The sequence below is a fragment of the Streptopelia decaocto genome (assembly GCF_964273445.1).
Source record: "Streptopelia decaocto genome assembly, chromosome: 5".
NCBI lineage: Eukaryota > Metazoa > Chordata > Aves > Columbiformes > Columbidae > Streptopelia > Streptopelia decaocto.
In genome coordinates, this window is record NC_138659.1 from 36,697,924 (window position 1) to 36,723,414 (window position 25,491).

Here is a 25,491-nt window from a genome sequence, read left to right on the forward strand (position 1 = left end):
AACAGCCCCTGACAAGGCAGATGCAGTGGAGGAGGTTCAGGATCAGATCTGATCCTTGGTACTTTAAAGACAGGTAGCCAAACATAAATCCTTTTATTTCCTTAGTCTGATTGTGAGACAGAAATTACGCTCCTAAAAGAGCATTTCTTCAAGGGTCTTCAGTTCTTACCACTGATTTCCTCTCTAATTAATTTACTGATAGACGCTCCTAGCATTGTTTGCTCCTGTTTTTTTGAACTCTGAGAATGTGGTCTGACTTGTGTGTGTACGATCCGCCGGGTCTCAGCACAGGCGGAAGAACTCAGCCCAGATGATGAGATGGTGCCGGTTTCACGAGACTGACTTCAAAGAAGAGCGGTGGCTGCTCACTCACAGACACACTTTCACAAAAAGCAACCCAAGGTCTTTTGAAGAATCATTTCCCGTCGTATTAGTATGCTATGCTGATGTTCACAATTCCTTGATTTCTTCTGCAAAACATTTTCTGGGTATTTGAGCAAAAATCCCTTTTCACAGCTCCAAGACCTGCAATGATGGTTCACACGGCGTAAAGCGAGTGCGAAGGGAGCTGTAATTATCTGCTGCACACTAGATGTCACTGGTGCATGTTGCATGTCCTTTGCATTGGCAAAAGCACTCAGGTAGGACAGCATTACATCTCTGGAGGATTTTAACAATCTCCCAGTTAAAATTCTGTTAGCATTTTCTTGACAAACCCTATTTTAATGGGTTCATAACTCAACTGTGCACATTTACTCCATGATGAAACATGACACAGTGAGCAGAAGATTCAGACACGGTAAGCATTTTCTTTTTAATGGTGGAAAGTTTCCACTTAATATATGCAGGAGAATTTTCTGGATACAACTGTTTTTTATGCTCCAATAAATCAAATCCTCTTTCATATAAAAGACAAAAACGAGGCTGATCGTTTCAGTCTGTAAAATTATCTAAGTGGCCTCAACGTCTTTTAGGAGTTTGTGGTGGAGGGAGGAAACAACAAAGCACAGATCCAAGACCCATTTTTTGGGGTAACCAGAGATTCCTGAATAATAAAAATGTCAGGTAATCAGTCATAACAGTCTCAAGGGAAGGTATGAACCTTCGCAGATAATTGTTTCCAAAGGGTGACAGGTTTAACAAAAACTCTGTTGCAGTCAGGGCCTCTGCTACATCGTCACAAGCAGAAACACAACAGGGTGTTTCCAAAAAGCTCATTTAAGAAAAGCCACAAGTATCTAAACCTGGGCTGTTGGTACAGCTCTCTTCTCCATAAACCCTGACATTTTTGAACACTCGGCACAATTTGTATTTCTTATTGCTACTTAAGTTTTTCAAATGGGAGGTTCCATCTCTTTTTGACTTTCTGACCTTTCTCGCATCATATTCAGTTTATTAAATGATCCTTTCCTCCTGCTGATGGCTGCTGTGGGAGGATCCGGAACATATTCCTGGCTGGCACAGCGTGGCTGTGACTCTTGGCAGTCACCTCCCAATGAGGGGACAACTGTCACTGCTGTGTCCTGTGACATTGAGCCATCTCTCTGAAGATCAAAGCTCCAGCAAAGATTCTCACAGAAGGGATTTCTTTTTAGATTTGAGTAAACACCTGAGCTGAACCAACTCTCTTAAGGTTCACCCACTTGTTAGCAAAAAAATTAACTTCTGAAGTCAAGCTACAAAACTCTCATTTTTCTCCTTCCTTTACTAAGCTGACACTTACTCACCTCTACCCTAAAGCCAGCAAAGCATTCCCTGGGATTTTGCTGATTTAAATATTTAAAAGCTTTTGAAGAGAGAAAAGAGGGGAGAAAAAATAAAAGCTGCATATGCAGGCACATGGAGCATTTTAATGATGTTGCTTCTAAGCTGACACCCCACTCATTTGCACACTGGGCAAATAAATAACCTTCCCTTCATATTTGAAAAACTGATTTTTAACCGCTCTTTTTTCTATTCTATGTATTTCACCAGACACACAATCATCCCCAAAAAGACACTGATATTTTCGAAGGGCACCAAAATGAAGGGGGACACATTTTCTGCCCCTGAAGAGAGCCTGCACCAGAAGAGGATTATTTTCGTGGAGTTGAAAGAGCCAACTGCCTCCACACATGGATACCAACTCACTTTCATATACCAATAACAGCAGATTTGCAGAGAGCTTTCCAAAGGGAGGAGTTAAAGGGTGTCAGAATTTTCAGCTGGCCATATACATTTTCTGAACCTGGAGAGCACCAAAGAACAAAAACCGGCCACGAGAAGGAAAGAGGCCGCATTGCCACCACGCTGAAAGCTACTGCTGCTAAACCACAGCTGATGCTTATATTCCTACTTCCAAAAATGATGCTGGAAGACTGGAGTGGGTTCAAGGAAGACTATAAGTGATGAAAAGAATTAAAACATTAAAAAAAAAAGAGCACAGAGGTCTAGGAATTAAAAAATTAAGAGCATGATGTGATCGTAGGCCTAAACTTTGGTGGGAACCAGAAATGAAGAGCACCAATTGGATACTTCAGTCTAGCACCTGGAGTTATAATAAAACTCTATGACTAAATCTAGACAAATTTAAAAAAAAAAAAAAAAAAGAGAGAAAAGGCCTAATTTTTGACAGTAAAAATAATTACCCTGCAATAATAACACAAAGGTTGTAGTTCACTGGATTTTCTTGAGCAGTTTTTTACTGAACGACAGGCTCAAAGCAGAATTAATTTGGGGAGTTCCCATGGTCTTTATTATACTAGGAAAGACTGATGACAGCGATCTTTTCCAACCTATAAACTCTGAATATATGCAGAGCTTTAGCATGCTATAATTCACCTGGACCAAATTAAGAGCTGGGGAGAATAAGCCCTTTTTCAATCCCAGTCCACCGAGATGGCTTACAGTCATTAGCTTTTTAGGCTGCGGACTGACAGGCTGCTTTATACCATCGTGGAACAGGTTGGTCTGGTCTTCACCGAGATAATAAGCAAACACAAAGGTGAAACACATGCAAAACCCCAAAAGATGGGAGCTGCTTTACAAGAAGAGACAATTCTCTAGCAGCTGATCTGTGCTCAGCCCCCTGGGAGCACCAATACCCTGCGTGGACATTACACCTGGGTCAGGCCCAGGTCTAAGCTTCAGACCAGCTTCACACCCCACCTCTCCTCCTCCTCCTTCCCTTTCTTCTTGTCCTTTGGTTTCCACAAAAAAAATAGAGATAATGTGCTCCAAGTGGAAACTGCAGAAAGCCTCAAGGTTGATGACTGGAGCGCCAGAGCCCTTGGCTGGAGCTCACAGCGGTGTCTGGGTACACAGAAATCAATTCCTTTGAAGGAATTTAAACTGGAAGCTCCTCCACAGGATGGACCCAACGTATTGTGACCTCTCACGGTGACAATGTCTAAATGACACGTACAGGAGCCACTCAGCTCAGGGGAATGGACCGAACCCAGCAAAGCTGTGAACTCCCAACCTGCACGGGGGAAACAGGAGTAGGGACACACACCAACCGCTTCCACAGATTGTTCTGTTCCTGTTGTGCTGAACCACTTGCTAACAGACACAGACCAACAGGCTTCAAAACAGTCCATGGAAATATGGAAAGAGCAACAAATAATTATACTTACTTAAAAAGTTCATTCCTCATTATAGCTCTATTTGTTTGTGGGTCAATCGCGTAGACCATGAGGTCAGACTTGGTGTAATCCTCTTCGGAGTACCCATCCCCAAACCTCCGCGCACCGATGGATTCCACCACGACCGTTGCACCGGGAATCTGGTCTTGGACATAGCGTTCCAAAATTCTAAAGATGAGATGGAGCCAGAAAGCTGCAGTGACTTATTTGTGCTGATAATGTTTACAAATATATAAAGGGTGAGTGTCAGGAGGATGGAGCCAGGCTCTTCTCGGTGACAACCAGTGATAGGACAAGGGGCAATGGGTTCAAACTGGAACACAAGAGGTTCCACTTAAATTTGAGAAGCAACTTCTTCCCAGTGAGGGTGGCAGAGCCTGGCCCAGGCTGCCCAGGGAGGTTGTGGAGTTTCCTTCTCTGCAGACATTCCAACCCGCCTGGACACCTTCCTGTGTAACCTCATCTGGGTGTTCCTGCTCCAGGGGGGATTGCACTGGATGAGCTTTCCAGGTCCCTTCCAACCCCTGACATTCTGTGATTCTGTGATCAAGACTGACAACAGCCCAAACGAGATACAAACAGACAAAACTCACCGGTTGGGAAGGATGGTGACCTTCAGAGCACTTTTAAAAAAAATCTCTGCTCCAATACAACCTCTGAAATGCTGAGCTCTTGGGAAGAGCTTAGCAGTGTTAGGAGAGGTCACCAGAAATAGTGTCCTTAAGTCTAGCTCTTTATATTTATGACATCAGTTGAGTTTTAAATGGCTCATGGGAAACACCATCCATATTTCAGACAAAACCTCCTGTCATCCTTTTATTAAGCTGCACGATTTCACAGCTCTTCAATTCCAGCCTTACGCAAGGTGCATACGATAAATTTTCACCCACGGAAACAAGTACTGCAACTGGTTTTGGTGGGATATTTCATCCGGTCCTCCAATACAGCACAACATATCAGGTAACAGAACACCTGCTACTCCGAAAGGCAAGTTTTACAGTCATAAGAAAGTTGGAATACCGAGCTGATGCATTTACTACAGGAAAAAAAGAAAATACACTGCAGAAGTTCTCCAAGCAGAAGAAAGAGAGGTTGATAGAATTCAGCGGCAGCTATGCCTGAGATAACCAGAGCATAACAACAATAAACCAAACCAAAGGTGCTGTTTTTGCAAAGAGAAGGATTCATCCCGTGCTACCAGAGCACACTGTGCGGAAATGTGTACGAATCGCAGTGTGTCAATACATGAGATAAATGCAACTCTGAGGCATTAACATTTATTGCACAAGATGACAGTTACTGGTGATTTTATTATTGTCATTTGACCAATTTTCTTTATTACTGATTTTTTTTTTTAATGAATATCCACAGACATCTTAGTATGCAATTCTGTTCTAAATTCAATATCTCATATTTTTCTACAGTTTCCATGCTAATTTATGTGATCAGAATATCAAATCAAAAAGCAATAGCTGAGGTAGGAGGGAAAAGCAAGGGAACAAGAGGGAACACGCTGCTTGATGTCTCAAGGATGCACTAGGGTGCAAAGGAAAACATCTCAGAAAAAGGGACATCAATGATGTTAAGAAGTCACTTGTTTTAAACAAAATCTTTTGCAGTTGCTGAGGTTATATTTTGCTGTTGTGTTTTTCCTGCCACAAGATTTCCAAAGGAAAGTAATGCTGTCAAAGCAGTATCACCATCTCACAATTTTTCAAGACGGGTGATTCACATTTCGCCATCCAGTTTCTCCACTCTTTGTGTGACAGTTTAGCATGCCTGAAAAATAGGAGCTTTTCTGTAAGATTTTGAAAAATCCACATCTGTCAGACTCAGGTCACAGCCCAGCAGTGAATATTAGAGCAGAGCCATTATTGTAGGGAAAATAAAAATACAGGTTGTCTGACACATTGCTGTTGACTGGCGTCCTCTAAACAAGCACTGCTGCTGTTTGCAGATCACTAAACTCCACTCATCTCTGCTTCTGGCATGCACGGAACCACAGAGACAGTAATTCTCCCAGGTAAAACACGACACAACAAACGTGGGATATGCAGATTATTATAAAAGAACCTCCAAACACTATGTGAAGGTGACACAAAGAAACTCTAACCATCTTCTGGTGCTGCAGGGGGGATGCTTTTGACTCCTTGCACAGAACTATTTCACCCAAGAGACAGAAACACCCTGTATGGTTGGAAGGTTATAATGCTGGGACACTTTTAGCAGAACTGATAACAACATTACCTTTTCTCAGAAACTCCTGGCACGGCTTCTGCTGGGATTCATTGTCTTTGAGAGTAGCTTTGTCTAAAACATGATTAAAATTGAAGAACGCAGAGCATGCTACTTTCTGACTATGAGAAACAGGTACATTGCAGCTATTGGTTTTAACTGACATTGCAAGAAATACCCGAGTATTGTGGAACGACAGTAATATTTCATCTGAAACACACAAATTGCATGTTTAGGCTGAAATATATAATAAAAATGCACTGAAGGCTGAAAAGTAGTGATTAAAGAATGCACTGAAAAATAGGGCACTTCCCCACAGAGTTATTTTAAAAGTCATTCAGCTGAACTTGTGATGCTGAAAAGACTTTAGTGTTTTAAAACTCTACTGAAAGTGGCCACCTGATTGTAGGTACTACTCACAAGAACGAGTTTTTAAAATGTCTACTGTAACAACAGCATCTGCAGTGCTGCTGTCTATCAGCAAAAGGGAGCTTAAAATTAGTCTGTCACTTGTTAATACATCGAGGGTAACGACCGTCTTGCCAACAGCGGTGTTGTGAGCGGCAGAACCAGGACCGTGACAGGCGATGAGACTTTCCAGCTGCTCCATCTCCATCCAGCTCTACAGACAGAACGGAACCAACAGAAACGCCTCCCAGTGTCTTCGTGACCATCGCTTTCTGAATTCCCGTTGGTGACGCCAGTGAAATGAAATGAATGACATGCGGCTTTTCACTGTCACTGAGGTCATAATGTGGCCCTAAATATCCTCAAAACTCAGAGATTTTTTTTTCCCATCTTTAGATGCAAAAGAAATGGAAGGGCAAAAAACCTACAGGTATGTTGGTTTGCCCCAGCATGGGAGAGATTCTGCTACTGGGAAAGATGCACAGGACCGCTTCGAAGCTTCTTTCGACGCTACCGTGGAAGTTAATTCACCTCAAAATAGGAGCTGGGGAATCAGCCCAGCGTAAGGGCAGCTCAACTAGACTGACAGTCATGGTGTGAGACTCGGTAAGTCAGCAGTGAGGTTTAACGACCCTCTGTTGTTCCTGGCAGAGAAGACGCATGACATGAACCAAGAGTACTGCCACGTTCCACGGGTTTTATACCCTCGAGCTGAATTGCGAGGTTGCGTGCACATCCTCTGAATCAGCACACAACCAAAACAGACTATTCCATTTGCAGAATAGTTTAGACCCTCAGCAGTACCTGAGTTTAATTAACTGCACGATTTTCTTAGCAGAAAATTCAATAAGGAAAAAAAGTTTCCTTTCTCTAGTAATTTGATAGCCTGCTGTGTTTTTGGAGCATGGAAGACTATTTTAAGAAAGACAAAAGAGAATCCATTCTTTCAGGGCTTTTAGAGCTACAAGTGTTGAAGACTAGATTCCTGGCTTTGTAAAACAGCCTTTTGACAAAGATGATTTCTACTTCTACACCATACACAAGGCGTCTATCTAGCAGGAAGATGCACCACTAAGCCAATGTACTCTGCATATAATAACATCTACAGTATTTAGAAAACAACCAAGAGACAATGATGATTTTATACTTACTTGCCTTAATCCTATAAAAGCATTTTAGATCACACACCTTAAAGGAAATTTGCTTTCTTACATATTGCTAAAGTTTCTTTTCCTTTTTGTGTGCTCATCATTTATAATCCTGTCCTCCAAAAAACCTACATGCACTCCAACTTTTTATTTCAATATCATTTCTCCCAGTCACAGAAGAAATGTTATGCTACGCTCACCCAAAGAGTAATAATACACACTGACATCTTGACTTTGACCCAGAGGACGTATCTTTGGATCTCAGCACAAAAGGGTTTTTACTGCATCAGTAAGCAATTTCAGAATAAAGCCAAAGTTTACAGCTTTATCTGAGTAGCCACACACTACATTATAGTGCTTCAAAGGAAACACATTAACGGAACAACACTGGGAATTACTGAGAGGAGGGGGAGAAGGAGGTTGCTGAGCCAGGGAGCAAGTGGAGAACCTGGAGCTGTATAAGCTTTGGCCTCTATTACCCAACTTAATCATGGTAGCCTGATGTTATTAATCATCCTGATTACCACGGAGGGAGGCTGAGATCAGCTAAGAAGGGGACCAGGCTCAGTCAAACACTGTACAAAGTGAGAACTACAGCAAAGCCAAATTAAGGCAGGATATGAAATACGATGCAGCCAGTTGGTGGCAAATGTTCCCCTCATCTCATTATTTATTTATTTGCTAATTTTGCCCTTTTTTTTTTGAGAACAAAACAATACAGTGCGAAGAAGTGAAAGGGACAAAGGCAGAGGGGAGGTGGCCCGAAGGGCCAGGAGCAAAATGAACCCGCAGAACAGTGTCAGAGCACACTAAGGCAAAAGGAACAATGAACAATGGGAGGAAAGGAAGTGCTAGTGGTGAAGAGTTCACTGCCGCCACCCCCATATGCAAAAAGTCCAGTCACCTGCCATTAGGCTTAATTCTGTAATTACGTGGCAAAAATCACAAAGCAAGCAACAGAATGGTACCTGTGCGGGAAAAGCTAGCGAGCTTGAGTGATTTATATACCACAACTGCATCCAGCAGGAGAGAGATGCTCATCTTCTACCAGTCCATGGGCTGAGGAGAAGACGACAGACTGGTGCACTGAGGTTGGATGTTTTAATGCAGCCCAGAGTGCTTCCAGAGGCACCGCGTGTCCAAAAGGGCACCAGTCCGGTGGCCCCACCAATGGGCGGCTGTGTCTGAGGTCACTAAATGTACCAATAACACCGGCATCCCAGTGATGCCTCAGAACTGCTGATTCCATTAAACACAGCCACACTGAGATAAACATGCTACATTTTCAGAGGCATTCACTCATCCTCCCAATTACTGAATGTACTGACGTTCTAAAGAAAAAGAAATCAAGAACAAAGAGATAAAATATAACAATAGACATAAGTGCCATGTAAGGCGCTCATGTGTCAGCTGTCCCCATTAAATGTCACCCACTGGCTTCTGCAATAGAGTTTAGAAAACACCATTTCTTGTGTTGTCAACAGCCAAACACAACTGAAGGAAAATCAGCCACATTCTGAGACATTTCCCTTAAGACAGGGTTGTGCATTGCAGCTCCTATATATAAGATATATAATCGCATATACTATGACTATACATAAAATTATATATGTGACGTATATTATGATGCATAGTGTAGAGCAATGTATATTGCTACAGTATATTCTGACATTTCTTGAAGCGGACCACAGGCTCTCTGCAGGCAAGCAGAGCAGACGCTCCTTTGCAAAATGCCGGCAGTCAGCTTTATATATGTGAACTATGAAGTCAGCAGCTGAACATTCGAATGCCGAGACACTCAGTATATCTCCGGGGATCAGCATGTGATCTTACATTTGGAGTTTCTGGTAAAAAAACCTGCCTGGTCACTTCTAACGCTGCATTACAAGCCTGAGGCCAAAATACACAGGAAGGAAAGTTCCCTGCAACCATCATATGTGCTATTTTCAGGAATTTGATCTTGAGAAGTAGGAAATAACCTCTGTTAGGGTACACAAGACACATGTGAACATCCAGGAGACAGATCAAGTTGCTACTCCAGAACATCTGCACCTGAATTCCAGTCCAGATGCAGCTCAGGCCAGGAGGCTGCACCCGTCTGAATTCCTCAGCCCAGGAGAGCCACAAATGCAGTGACCACACTGAAAATACAGGAGACTACAGAAGCTCCTTGATGTGGAAATCAAGATTTCTGTGTTTAAATAGTTACACTTACTACATAATTTATTATTAAATAACAAAATATAGCTATTGTTGTATCTATGCACATTTATAAACAGTACGAGGTGCCTCCACCAGATCCTCTTTTCCAATGAACGATTCCTACGCCACCACTAGGAGATTTTCTTCATACGGACAGAAAAGAAACTCTGTTCTCTCCAGGCTCACTTTTCACTACAGGGAGGAAAGAGAAGCATGGGAAACCTCACCTGATCTTTGAAAGCGAGGAGACAATCCTCATATTGTTCTTTACCAATGCCAGAGCCGTGCCAGTGCAGCTAGATGTGTTTTCTTTACCCACCTAATCGGCTCAGAAAGCACATACGATGCATAAAATGTTAACATTAACATTGAAAATGCTGCCCAAATGTGCCTGGCTAGCTCTAGTTCAGAAAAGAAAAAAAGAGAGTTCCTTAAAGCAATATGATCTCCATTTTGTGTGGTGTAGGGCAAACCCAGCCTTTTCAAGAGGAACATCTATGGGGTATTTCATCAAAGCGCTCATTTTGAGCCACTCCATTATTCCACTTCAGAGAAAATGGTTGGCATCGACACGAGTGTGTTCACAGGAATGTAATTCACAAGATGTGGGATGAAACACAGGTCTCGTCTCTGATTGTGGCTGGAGGTTTAAACTGCAGGCACGTGAAAACCTAAGCTCTAAATGCCCTGAGCATTGGCTATTTTCTTCTAGTTGCGATGCTGTTCCTTCCCCAACAAGTAAGCACTCACAAAGAGCACCGTGTCATCTGCCGTCACAGAGTTTTCTGAAGGAGAGGAACTTGCACTGAATTTTCCACTGAGCCTCACTCCATCTGCTCTGACATCTTCTAGCAGACATAAATGGCCCTATCTGAGCAGCCATAATTAAAGTGGATGAGAGAAATGGCACGTCTGACATTGATGGGTAGTCCAGAGGATATGAAAAGCTTTTTGATGAAATTAAAGCAGTTGGGGAAAAACTGAGGTGCTTATCGAGTGACTGCAAAGGATCACCACGCAATCAGGAGTGTCAGCTGAAGACAAGCGCATTGTATCCCTCAAAAAGTCCAAACTCCTAAGCCAAATAGACAGCGATGTTTTAAATCTCTTCTTCTATGCTGCATTTCCTTTATTTGACCATTAACCAGCATCTCAGGGTATGCTGAGGAAGCCTTTCCAGGCTGGAAGAGCCGAATTTGTATGTCTTAATACCCTATGTCCCTCTCCAGTGGAAATTACAGGCAGCTGGGGAAAATCTGTCACAACTTGTTCTCCAAACTTGCTTAAATCACTATTTATTTTGTTGTGAAAAATAACTGTAATTTCAAAAATGACCCAACTACCCACTTCCCTAACATTCCCCATCACCAAGTGGTGGTTAAAAGGTATATTTTCTGAGATGAATATTTACTGTCTCTCCAGTGCCAAAATGAGCGGAGAGAAAGATGAATATCCTCAGTAGTGCCTAATTTAGTTAATGATATAGTATTTTTTATCTGTTAATGAATTATACAAAGTGTTCTAGTTTTACAAATTAGTGCATTATTTGAAATGGCTCGGAATCCTCTTTGGGCAAAAGTACTTAGCCTGAGAAGGTCTCAAAATTATTTCATTTCCATTTGCCTGTGATTATATCTTCCATATGGTGCATGAAAAAAATCACAAATTCCTCTTGTTTTGATGTCCTGCATGAATTATTACAGCCTTTATAAAAAGAGAGAGCAATGTTTTCAACTTTAAAAGGAAAAACGCAAGAAATTTTAAGATGGCAATGAAATAAATACATTTCTACGTGAAACAGACAAGTACACGTATGCAAAATTCTTTCTGAGATTTTTTGCTCTCTGCAAATCCTTTCAGTAAAGAATGCCACAATTTTAAAACAAGCTAATGCAATCTCCTCTGGCAAAGCTTGTCCTTAAAAGCTCATCCTTAGCCACGGAATCCTTACGCTGCTCTCACTTGCTGGCCTCATGGTGTTAGTGAAGGTAAAGAGTTCCCAAGCTGATCTTGAGAACTCAAAACCTGGCCGCGGTTTTATTTTTGTACTCATTTGAAAGCTTCATTCACTGTGAAATACTCACACATCTGTCAGAGACTTCCATGCACAGGGGCCAGAACAGCATGAAACAAGGCTTAAAAGTCTCCAACCTGGCAGAAAAGAGGTTTTTGGAGCTCGGAGCCTGAGGAACGTGGCTCTGGGCTGTCTTCCAAGACCACGGCAGGATGTGGCAGCGCTTGGGCCCAGAGGAGCGCAGCGAGGGGATGGTTACAGAACAATTTATTGCTGAGGCACCTGAGACCTGCTGGGAGCTGGAGCCGAGTGCTACGGCGTTTGCAAAAGGAGATTTTGGTAGGGATGCTGAAAGGGCAAACACTTTCTGCTCTTGTGTCCTTGCCAAGCCGCTGACGCTCCCAGTTCGGTGACGTGTGTCAGCAGCCGACACTTCATCCATGCCAGGCTTGTTCCACCCTGTTTGCAAAGCACCTTCTGCAAGAGCCCTCTGTATTTTGCTGGTGGATCCTTTGAGTCCAGGGCAGTGCAAAACCACGAGGATCTCAAACTCAGCCCAAGTCCCATTTAGCGTGAGATCTCTGCTACAGCACGTAGAAACACGGTACAGAATACGTGGTCATCTTCGCCACTCCAGACAAGAGAAGCTCAGGAAGGCTGTGAATTACTGTGTGGAGAAATAATTCTGCAGCGTGCTCAGGTGAACTGGAAGGCTCAGCAAACCAGCAGCCAACTTGCCCTGTTACTGTCATCAAAAGATACACCGTTCTTTGTCTCTCCAGCCAACACCACTGCCTGAGCCTTTAGGAAAGGTCGAGCTTAAGTGTTAAGCAAGCAGCCTTCTTCATTACTCTTAGCTCTAGGAAATGGAGTCCCTGTGAATACAGACTATTGCCTCAACAACTTAATTAGTGTTTCTGATGTTAAAATCTATCAGAACTGTCTTACATTTGGCTCAAAACAGAGAGAGAAAAGGAGAACACGTCTTAAATCACAAGAAGCAAATCCGACAATATTTTTCCCTAGCCCAATGAAGGCACGAGCCATTTAGAGACAACACACTTCTTTATCAGTGAGTGACTATATTATCGAGCCTAACTAATATCAGTTTCCATGAAGAAGTAAAGGGATGGCACCAGTCAGGATGGAAAAGACCTGTTGAAATCTGAGAAACGCCATTCATCACCCATTAAAGTGACAAAGATTATTTCTAAACTATTTCCCATAGTATTTTCTTTCCCGTATTGTCTAAATAGTGGTTATATGCCTAGTGACACAAACCATAGAAAATCATCCTTGTCTTACAAAAAGAAGCTAGAAGTGAAAACTTGACTCCTGGAAGCTGATGATCTTGTGGTATATGAGCGCTATTAAAACATACTTTACCAAAAAGATTTAGCTGGCTTCCAGAATGATAAAATAATTTGCTTTTATTGCAAAGCATTAATGTTTCCCATTACCCATCTCTCATCAGAACATTTTATACCTACTAGGCCTGAACAATGACACTCTGTTACCAATTTTTTGCAATTACAATTTTATGTAATGATGTTAGTTGTTTTAATTGTACCAGCATAAATTTTCTAAACTCTGCTTTCCCTTACAGCCGCGTCACCCAGATCAAACCAGAGTGCAGCAATATGGCTCACTGAGACACGCTGCTTTCGGAGCCGCGCTTTATTCATTTTCTGTCTGGATTTTGAGGAGGCAGGTTCTGTGCTTGGTGCCTGGCGGCTCCGCTATGGTCTGTGTATGAGGTCTCAGCCTGAAGAGTGGGCAGGTGTGCAAGTAAAGGAGTTCTGGGTCTCTGCCTTCTGCAGAGAGGGGGACAATGAGGGTTGGGGGGGCAGTGCTGTCACTCAGCTAGTTATGTTCCCCGGCGAAACACCAGCACACTCATTTTCAAGTCTTGTAGCAAAAATTAAAAGGAGATCATGGCATAAAGGGAGCACTCCTTGCTGAATCTATACACAAACCCAGTGAGCTGTCTCATATTGGTAGAGTAAGTAAATTTATTACCCTATGAGTTGCTCTTTGTTTTGCTCCACAAGGGTGGGAGGAACATTGGAGACGATGACTTGCATATCCAACTGATTGACCACAGAGACCTGGAAACAAAAGAGTGAAATTCAATTGGCACTCCCATGCAGAACATGCTCCCCACACAAAAAAGAACAGAATAATTACTTTCCTGCCTTCACAGCCATGCTCCGATGTACGGATTTCTCATTTTAATTCCAAATTAGAGAGCTGGAAAATCTTGCTTTGCTCAGCAGCCAAAACCACCAAGCAGCAGGCGAAGATTTCACTAGAACTGTAATTGCAGGACTGCATCAGAATTATAGGTTTGCAAGGGAGGGGCTACCAACCCTCTTCTTCCCAGTTTAGACTTTACTTACAGAATCGTGGATCTCCCACGTGCCATATTCAAAATGACTTAGGACCATTTTGGGATTTTTGATGACTTGATGGGAAAATCCAACCTTGGAGATACGCAATGTGCACCAGCGTAAATGCAAGTACCAGATTGATTCAACTAAATCAATGAGACTTTGTTAGAAAACGACAAAGGAAATTGTTCATCTGTTTTCAAGACAAGTGTAAGTTATTTTAATATCCTTTTTTTTTTTTAGCTTCTCCCTCTCCATGCATAACCATGTGCATTTTACAACAGCACTTCTATTTAGAAGCGTAGGACAGAAGAAATCCCCCTTTAACACACTCAGTATTTGGTGTGCAACAAATAAATCCAAGATTTCAGGAAAGAACCAACTGACTGCATAACAAATCTCTCATGTTAGCATTTCCTGCTACAAAAGCAACCTAACTCTTGTGTTTCTCGAGCACAGGTTGGACGGTCACGGTGCACCAGTGACTACACGCATGCATCAAATTCAGCAGATTAGGCAAACTCAGCTTCTCATCTTCTGATCCAGTCTCCTCAAGCTGTTTTTATACCAAGAAAAGGCCGCTTTTGCATGCTTTTTTACAAATATTTTTGCATTTTTTAATAGCTGTCAGCCAAGCGCCCGTAGGTTGTGGAAGAAGAGTTCCTTCCCATACCAGAGGAGAAAATAAAGCGTCCACACAGGCATGACAGCAAACATTATACTCCAAACTGTACTCCCTTATAGAGGATTCTGGAGGTAAATTCAGAAAAGTGTTAAACCCAATACATTTAAAAATCAGAGTGAGCCGATTCAATTCTCAAAGAAAAAAACAAGCCCTGAATTTCAAAAGAGAAGCCTGAGCCCTGCAAGCCCTTCAGCAGACATGCCCTAATACACTTGCACATCAAACACTGATTCACCAGCTTTGAAGCTTAATTCAACTTTAAATATTTAAATGTTCTTGAAATGTCATCAGATGCACTGATCAGTGTGTACAGACTTCTGTGTATGAAAAACAGAATGATAATGAAGTCAAATTTTAGACCAAGATCACTGAAAGGAACTCTTAAAGCAATGAGCAGTTAGTTAAATAGAATTAACGACATTAGCAGCCATGGTGCACCTATGTACTGAGTACTGCATAATGCAACACTTTAAAAAAACTAATAGTTCTTTCATTATTCAGGGTATCATAATTATGACTTCTTGTTCACATACAAAAATATGAATAAACACACATTCAGGACAAGCTATAGTAAAACAAGGGTGTTGAACAAAAAAATAAAGAAAAAGTTAATGTTTCCATAGTAACATTAACTTGCTTCCTATACACATTTGTAAAGGCTTTCACTTTTCTAAAAATGGCATTAAATTGAGGCGCTAAGTCCAATTTAAGTACATTGTAAGAAAAGCTGTGGGGAGAAACTGCTCCCTTCCCCTCGAGGAGCGACGGACACGTGCGGGAGCAGAGCTGGAAGGGGTGGGAAGGCAAAGGCTCTCCCAGGTGCCACCTGTGTCCGGAAGCTTTTGGGGACCATCCAACCCACTGTTTCTTAGAAAGCTTTTGCTACTTCCAGTCTACTGGAAGTAAATTACAGGGCTGGAAAGTCAGCATGTTCCGATGTCTCGTGTCCGTAAGTATCTGAAGAATACATTGCCGAGAACTAGGAAAGATCCAGGTTATATAAGTAGCATGACAGACTGGAAGTTTGCAGCAGACGCAGGGAAAGCATATAATTACTGATAACCATTAGCCTGTTAGCGATATCCCTTTGATCCTATGCTTCATTCATTGGGCACTTTCCAATTTTCCGATCAAGCAGAGCCCACAAACTGTCCTGATCGTTACACAGCACCAACGGATTCCTGACCGTCGCTTCTCTGAGAGCTGAATGAGGAAAAGGCCATAGGACCCCCCAAGCCCCAACAACCATCCGATTAAAGATGTTATCATAGCGAGTACTTACTATCCACACTTAATATCTTTAAGTGCTTATTTGCAGTAGACTTATTTTAAAATGTAATTGCTTCTTTCTTCTGTCTCACAGAGGCTAAAGAGGGAAATTGAATCACATGGAACCAAAGGATCTTCAGGTATGAATCGTGCTCAGTGCAAACCCAAACTTTAACTTTCACGGTGGGACGGTGTTAGTCTGTAATTGTATCTACAGCTACTCAAAGCTTTCACACCTTGCTCAGAAACACAGTACCAGAGTGCTCATCACTCACTAAGACAACCTGAAGATACCTCTATAAATTAATGAGACATATTTCACTTTCTAATTTTCATGTCAATACCTTCTGGCTACATTTTAATATATTATTACCACGTAAATTGCAGGAGAATGCCCTATCAGTCTGGGAGGTCAAGCATGAGGACTTCATACATATGTTTATTTGCTGAATTCCTGCATAACCCAATATACGCAGTATTACGGCCATCATCTGTATCGTTTGACAGCGTTCCCATGAACTAGATAATGCACTTCATCCCTATGAATTTATGCTAATATTAATGCAATCCATCAAGTTATATAGGCCTTAATGAAATTTAGCTTTAATGGTTTCTATGGCTGGACTAAGTCCATGTCCTTTACTCAGCAAGAAAACATGAGCTCAAGGCCTAAAGCTGGTGCCGTTTTTGAAACGCTGGTTCCTGAAAACCTCAAGTGCAGTCTCAGCCCAAAATTATTCCTCGTGTCTCCCTTCCAGACACGAGCAACTAAGCCATGGCAACCTCGGCTTTCCCCAGTCAGCTGCCTTCATGCTTCCTGAGCCCATGTGCTCAGGTATTCGCCTGCACTGCAAGAAAAGCCAGATCTAACGCTGGTCCAGAAGCCACGTCCTCATGTTAACAGTGTACAGCCCAAGTCAGCAAGCTTTCAGCTTGGCTTATTTGCTGGGGTTTAATGACACACTAAGCCTGCGTCCCAGCCTTGGCATGGTACCTGGCTGCAGGTGGAGATGAGCTGGAAATACTTGTGTCCAACCATGCAGACCTGACCTGCTTTGTACTTGTAATGCACAAAACCAGCAGATTGTTTTGCTGCCATCTGGGACCAGGGGACCCAGAACAGAACTCAGGTCCACTTTCAATGCAAATATTCAGAATCTAAATGGACCCATTAGCAATATCTCACTAAATAACTAAAATAGTGAACATCATGTCTAGTGTGGTAACCATAGTCGTCATCACTGCCATGAAACATGTTTCAGATCATCAAAAGCTTTTTAAAAACCCCTGCTTTATAACAGTGACTTAAAAATATTAAGTACGCAGAGTTTATTGCCTTCCTATAGGTCTGCCTGGAATTAAACTTCATGTAGCATTTGAATTTCCTCAGGAATTATTCCGTAAACATAATTCCTGAGTCATACTTACAAGTACATCTGCTTTGCTGCTCAGTCCTTTTCCATAATTGTCCGTTGCAATGACCTGAAACTTGAAATAGGATCTTCTCATATTTTTGAACAGCATAGCAGTTTTTATTAGCCCTGTGTAAGCTTCAATCACAAAACCTTCTTTACCATCCTTGATTGGAGGAATGATGAGTCTGTATTGCATGGCACTGTAATTCCCAGTGTCTTTATCATCAGCCTAACAGGAAAAAGAAAACAAGCAGAAGCAAATAAAGTAAATACTCATGCAAAGAATCATTAACCTTGTCCTTTAAATAAAGTTGCATATTGGTCCAGAAGTTTATTTCCACTCTGACATTTAAAACATTACATCCCAGAGAGCAGATATTACTGTTACTGTAAATGGTTCATTTAACTTTGCTGCATAGAGTTTTGCTTTTCCAGCAATTTCTTCCTCCTGTGTTGGCACTAAACTGCTCAAAAGAAAGCAAAAAAGAAGAAAAATATAAATGGGCTTCACAAGTCTGCAACAAACTGACTGGGTAAGAACAATTTAATTCTGAGAAACCTCCACTGCCAAATTCTTATTGACACTTAAATATCTAAGGAAAAACAAATCCAGCAACACATTCACAAACTTACACAAGAACGTCCTCCCTCTTCTTAGAGATATTCTGCACCCTCACTGACAGAGCACATATGTTTTTGGAGTAATTTAATCCTTTTTTATTAAAAAAAAAAGTACAGACCCAGTGCATGACACCTCAGCACCTGGGACTCTTCAGCATCTATTAGGCTTTTATCAAAATATTGGCACGACTTCTTAAGCCTGTGGCTTAAGCTAATGCTGGAGAAAAAACACCCTTAACTTCAAAAAGGTGCAGGCTTTTGTGTAAAATCCATACTTCACCAGGACTTAAAACAAAAAACAGTCAGGGCTTATGGCAGCGTGAAGAGCTGTTTCCAATGATACACTACTGCCCTCTGAAAAAGCATTATCTGTGCGAGGTCATTAATCTTCGAATAGGTGGCCGTTAATCATCATTAATTGTTTCCTCACCATCACTGAACGATATCGGTAAGGTGGAAACTTTTACTAACTCCTATTTTGTCTTTATTTTGTGATAATTTTCAGGGAATACCAGTGGGGAGATACAATAAGTGAGTCTACGCAGCACATCAAGAGATAGCAGAGCCGGAGGGATGGTCCAGGTACTCACAAGTGTCTCTGCTTTCCACGCCACTCCAGCTACCAGAGCAGATGGAATAAATGTAACTATATGGCACTGACATCATCGTATCCGGGCTGGATGAGCTGGAGGGAGCAAAGACATTTCACAGTGCACACCGTGTGCTGCAGAGCTGCACTCCCGCAACAGCGCCTCACCACAGACAGAACTGTTTAAATGGGTCCTCGCATCCTTTCTGAAAGGTTTGTTTGCCTCTAAATTGACAAAGCTTTATCTGGCTTGGCTATAAAAAGCATAAATATAAAATGTGTTAAAGTGCTTTTGTTTTCTAGTTCTATAGACTTTTTTTTTAGGGCTTTTAAATCAAGATTATTATCTCTTGGGTGATCTCAAACCCCTTTATTAGCATTTTTAGGAAAGATAGGCAAGGTTGAAAGCTTTCTGAAATTTAGCCTGTTGTGTCAGTCAAAAGGCAAAGATATCAGTCAGCTTTGCTAGAGGCTCCCGCTGTCCAACTGGCACCAGTAAATACGACCCCAAAACATCACAGAGCCAGCAGAAAGGAGCTTGACAGGTGGATTTTAAGGACTAGGCTCATTTTTGGCTTTGCTTTTGACAAGTAAATTGCCAAAGGAACAAATAAACGTCAAGGCATGCTATATGGCACAATGAAGCGAGGAAGTGGCTGTACCTAAAAATCAGGTTGATGCGCGAGCACTACCAGTCCTGGCTGCTTGAGAGCTCAATGTCAGTGCTCAGCGTTGAGCTCAAACCAGCCCTTTTAATAAGTACATAAATGCCTGACTGGCACAGCAGGTTCCTCCAGCACCCACACCAACTTCAGTGACCTTATCGGACTCTTGCTCCCACCATGGTTTCATCTGACGAATTCTCAAATCAGTGTGTTGTGGTGCAGTGACCTTGGCCCACACAGCCACTCTCTCACCCCCCAGCCTCAACAGCATGGGGGTGAAAATAAGATGAAAAAGCTCACAGGTTGAGATAAGGATCACTTATCAATCACTGGCACGGGACAAACAGACTCACCTCGAGGAAAATTGATTTAATTTACTGCCATATAAAATGGACTTGGATTATGAGAAATAAAGACAAAAATTACACCAGCATGGGCCACTGCAACCCTTTGTGCCTGGCCCAAGGCAGCATTGGCCTCTCCTCACACAGACCCCTCTGCCCCGGCTATCTTACAATTATAACTGAAAGATTCCACGATTATCATTACTACACTATTACTACTAAAATTGCGTTTACTAAAGAATCATTTTAAACCAGAACCATCACAGAAATAAACATCCTTGAAAATACACAAGACGTAGGGTAGAGACGTTCAAAGTGGTTTCTCATGATGTTTTTTGGATCAGCTTTGTCAATGTGTTGTAAGAGAGCTTTAGCTCCTCCATGTACTCAAAGAGGAGATGAGGACACCTCTGCCTGTAGTAGCAGGGGATCCTGAATATGTAAAAAATACTATTTGGTACAAATGTAGAAGACCACCAAGAGACAAGAAAGCAACGTCTTTGGAAAAGATTTCACGGTGAAGCAGAGCGGTGAACTTTTCCAAGTTTTGCCCCCCAGCTAACAAATCACCATGTGTGTGCACCTAAAGACCAGGCAAGGACAGCCCGTACAACACGGCTCAGCAGAAAGCCAGAAACGAACCAGAAAAGATCTGTCTGGCAAAAAACACCGGCTCGTCCACACTCGACTTTGCATGTAGGTAACAGGGCTGCAAGCCCATTCCTGCAAGCCCACGCAGCCTGTGTTTTGGCACATGGAGTGGTGCACAATCTGATCAGACTCTTCACCATAGCGAGACAGGATTCACAGCGACTGCTCTCCAGAGGTGCCCTTGCAATAAAAAGCCAATTTCTTTGTTATAATGGATTTATTAGATTGGTTCGGCTGGTCCATAAACCTATATATTTTTTAATATTACCAAATTCTACCTCGACAGAAAGATACAACTTTAAATAGCAGTTTGGTTCAATAACAACAGAAATCAATTTCACCTTCAGGATTTCACACTAATACATATGCAACTACAGACAAACAATATCTCGATCCAAATTAGGGGATCAATATTGCAGGCACAGACACCTAATCAGGTCAGACTTTCTGAACAAACATCACGACACTAGTGTAGTTGCTTAGAAGTAATGGTATGATATGTCTTGCAGCTGAGTTTCATGCATGAAACTTCAGTCAAATAGGCATTTTGAAATTTTAAGCATACAGCCTCTAAAATGCTGCAGTTCAGATGCCCAAAGCTGGTGGATCGGCTAAAAGTTAATGTTCAGAAGTTCTGAGAATTCGATGCCGCTCCAGAGCCATCAACGGCCACGGTATCATGACAATTCAGGCTGTTTCCATCCCAGAAACCATCGACACACAGATGAGCACAGCCAGGTGCAAAACAGCCTGAGGAACCTGGAAAAATCATCAGATTCAAATCCATTTCCCCCCTTTTCACCACTATTTTGTACTTCAATCAGACCTAACGACACTCAGAGTAGCGCTCAGCTTTGCAGGACCATGAGAGAGAACGTGCGAGCTGCTGACACTAATGTACCAGCTTCCTTAACACAGAGCAAGGATGTTTGCTGTGCTTGTAATTTGTCCTGAGGGGAAATGTTTTTGACACGTCATTAAGAGGAGATATACAACATCTCAAGAGTTGTGTTATGACTGTCAAAGAAAGAGCTATACTTAATATTACAGCAGTATATCTTTGTTTTGTTATGTGCAAGAAATACAGATGTCTCCTAAATTCTGCTATGATCGAGTACTGATAAATATGTATGATTTCAGGAATTAGAAATGAAAATACATGAGCTGAAAACAAGAAGCGATAGAGATCCCTTTAGCGGTGCCTCTAACCAGTTAGTTTGTCCTCGTCTGTATGTTTTATCCGGTGGAACTAATGAGCACAAGACCAACGTATGGCCCAAGGTGGTGGGGAGAGGGCTGGAAAGGACACGGAGTTTGAGGAGCAGACGCCAGGAGACGCAAAGCTCCGCATTTCTGGGGCAGGCTGAGGCAAAACCAAGCTGATGATCATGACCAGAAGTGCTAGAGACATGTAAGAGTGTAAAAGAGCACAGTAGGGAAAAAATATAGGCAAAAAAAGGAAAATTGGAATATCTACAACAAACTTACTGGCTTAAGTGTCTGTAATTCACGCAGTAAAACTGCCTCTAAAACAGCACAATGGCAGATGTGGCTTCAGAACTGAAAATATTCCACGATCTGTAAATTGCTACCGGCAAAAATGGTCTAGTTCTAAAAGATGTTTTATGTGCCATCAACTGATGGGGAACAGTTGAACCTGCCATCTGCCTGGTGGCACTAAGCTAGAAACAAGAAAAAAACCCCACAGCCCAGTCCCATTCATTTTCTGTGCCCTGGGAGCATCCTCGAGCTTTAATGCCATCCTCGTTAAGTTTGACCCTGCTATGGAGACTGGAAAACATTTAAAATTAACAACGACATTTAACTTAAGCAGCTAGTTTGATTTTTAGCTCACGCTGAGAATGAGAAAACCTGTAACTGTCTGATGATTCTGCAATAGCTTCAGGAGCTATGGTTAATGAAGATTTTAACGCTCATCCCAAACAAGCCGCCAAGCATGTCAGCCCGCTGGCCATTTTGGTGCCAGTGTCGGTGTTTTTAGCACACGGCGTTGCCTTTACAGGGCTCTGCAAGTGAGGAAAAGCGCCCACCGTAACAGCGATATTCTCTGCAGTAATGTGCGGATTTGAGAAACGTCCAATAATCACCTTTCATGAGGGCTGCACAGGGCCCAAATTTAATTAATTTATGCTTTAAATGCATCGTTTGTTAGATATGCTTTTAAAGGTGCTACAACAAAGAGCAACAGAACAGACTCTACTGCTGATCATTGCCCAGCCCAGACCGAGCAAACCCCACAGAAACTGCTGAGAAATACAGGTAGGAAAATAAAGTGAATGGGAACTGTTCACTTTTTCTCCCAATGGTGTTGAAAAACCCAAGGTGTGAAGATATGGATCAATTTTGGTAGGCTGTCTCATGGAAAAAATGTCCAATAAGAGGGGTTCCCAAACCTATGTTCTGAAAAAATGAAATAGAAATGTTGGTTTTATAGCATTTTCCTGCTATGGCAATGGCATTTAGTCTTAAAAATGTTATAAAATAACATAGTAATTGAAATAAGCTAATATTACATTTGAAATAATCACAAAGGGTAGCACTGTTTTTCTAGACACTGCTGAAAGAAAACAATAGTACTCTTTTTTATAGTAAAAAGTTTAGGGAGCTAACGTGTTATCCTGAGATATGCTCTTTGAAAGCAATTACCTGTGTGCTCACAATGACTAGAATATCATTCTTAGTGCGGCAAGCGGGTTCCTGTCAGAGGCCAGATGTTGCAGCAGATGTGCGTGTTTCAGCCTGTGCTGTTGTCACTGCAAACGGGCTTCAAAGTAGAGTTTTACTTCTAGCAAGTATGTTTTCTCCCTACGGATGACTCTGTGATTCATAAATCATGTTTTAACTAATAACAGATAGCGACTGGCAAAGCAGTTCGGTTTTACAAAGAGGTCGTTCCCTCGCGTGCATGCAAAAGCTAAAGTAGAGAAGGGAAAACTTTGTACTTCACGGCAGAAACTGTCTCGAGGTGCTGAGGGCTGAGTCGCACTTGAACAGAACTTGCCGCTGGGAAGATTTACCTGACATGCCAAGGAAAAAGAAAATGCCGCAAGAAGTGTGGAGGTTATAGGCATAAATATAACGGGAGATTTAACATGGGTCAATGCATGTGGGTAAAACATAACCCCAATAATCTCAATGTAATACATAACCATACCCAGGAATTTTAAACATTTATCTTCTCGTCTGCTTTAGATCAGTATGCAACCGCCCGGATAGATTTGCTTTCAAGGACTCTGGTTGCGTAAAGAATAATTCCTGTTCCTCTGTGTGTCATTAGGGTAAAAACCTGTGCCATTTGATGGCTTTGGTTTGTTATGCTGTTCTGTCTATTAAGATATTCAAACAGTAATAAAGGAGGAAAGTGCATTGCGATGCCTATCAGAAAGCAGCACAAAACACAGACAAGGTCTGGAATGAACATTTGATCAGCCGTATTTTAAGAATCAAGTTTCCTTCAGGATGTAACTACATGTTGGACTCCACTGGTTCCTGCTACCATCACCACCCCTCTCTGCTGCCTTCACCAAGTCATTTCTATGAAATCCATGGCAGCCACTTCCAGAGATTGGATTCACCGGCATTTCTTGTGACCAACTTCTTTTCCTGTGCAAAAAAGACCTTTACGAACTGCGGAGTAACTCAGAGAAGAACCTCTCACTTCCCTTACAAAGCATCTCTGATATTTCTTCATTTTAATGTACTTCAACAAACAAAACTAGAGAGACTAATGCTGTAAATGTTTAAAAAGAAAGGGCTAATAACATACCATTATAGCGAAAAGTCAATTCCCACTAGTAATTTCCCTAAAGATTATGCTGATTTTGGTTTTGTTTTTATGGAGCAGATTGGAAATACTGTGTACATGGGTAAAGGATGTCTGGTTCTAATTCTGAAAGGAAAATCAGGAGTTACAGGAAAATACCAACGGCAAAGCAATAGAATTCTAATATAATAAAATGCAAAGCAAATCTCAAGCCGCAAAATTCATAAATTAGTAGTTATGAGTATTACAGCTGGTTTAAATTAACATATTCATAACAAAAAGCACAGAAAGGCCTTTAATCATGGAAATAGGGTCTTACACACGTTGAAAATTCTGGGGAAAAAAAGAGAATTGCGGAAAAGAGGAGCGAACAGAAAAGCTTAAAATTTAACACCAGTGCACATCAGGACTGTCTGACACCTTTTCTGAGCACCACCAGAGCTGTAATTAAAGCCATTATGTGACCGCTGCTCCTGCTGCCCCACCAGTGCATTTAACACAGCTCCACGTCCCCTGCTGAGGTATCAGCAATATCAACCTGGGCTTTACGATGCAAGGACTAAAGCCTTGGTTAAAAAGGTCCTTTTGAATAAATACATTCCTTTGATTTTCTTCTTAGAGACATTAGTAGTTATCAGCTTTCAGAGGACACAAGCCTTAAAAGAATCATATCCATATAGAATAATTCATATGGCATATCATTAACCAAATTAATGCTAATTAAAAGTGACTTTTTGGTAATGATTTGTGGCATTCTTCTGAGCTCAAGCTTCCTTTTTATCTACTTAATCTTTCTAAAAACCTAGAGCAAGAGAACACATTATCTTGTTTTAAAAGGATTTTGTATTCAAATGAGTGTATTTAAGAGAGCGGTTGCTGCTGCCAGCAAAATCCCTGCACCTTACAGAGCTGGGAGAAGCAGTCAATAGTATTTGCCTTAGTCACACATGTAACTGTTTTGATGACGAGAGAAGTGTTTGTCCAATATTTTATTGGCCTATTTGCCTCTGCATTTGATTTGTGTGTAAGATTATGTCCTCAGTACTACTTTTCTTCTCCCCCTGCAGTTTTTTTTTGTATTTGGCCCTTGGCAGTTCCATTATTTGTCACTCCCAGTGCTACTCACTAGGCTGGGGGACATCGTTAGTGCCAGGACTGGGGGGGGACACATTTTTCAAGAGCAGAAGGTCTGGGCTTTGATGGGAGGAGTGAAATCTTGTTCAAGCCACAGAGTACAGAATGGTTAAACAATGGAAGTTAAACACAGAAATGTTCAGCAGTATATTTCTGATTCATTTATCTCAAAATGATTGTAATAAATTGCTATATTGGAAATTAATGACTACAGCAAATCATTAAGTACTGTTTAAAAAGGAACTAATTGTGGTTTGTTGTTTGGTTTTTTTTTTTTAAATTAAAATATTGTTTACCTCTTGCTTAACATAACC

General features: G+C 41.7%; 1 protein-coding gene across 1 annotated transcript in view; it reads right to left on the reverse strand.

Moving 5' to 3' along the window:
• PCDH15 (protocadherin related 15) overlaps positions 1–25,491 on the reverse strand; it is a gene marked incomplete at its 5' end in the record, with an annotated part of 282,792 nt that overhangs the window by 25,082 nt on the left and 232,219 nt on the right. The window contains 3 exons of the mRNA XM_082054177.1: positions 3,615–3,791; positions 13,650–13,738; positions 17,403–17,618. Of these exons, the coding sequence (XP_081910303.1) occupies positions 3,615–3,791; positions 13,650–13,738; positions 17,403–17,618 (482 nt within the window). The remainder of the gene's footprint in view (positions 1–3,614; positions 3,792–13,649; positions 13,739–17,402; positions 17,619–25,491) is intronic.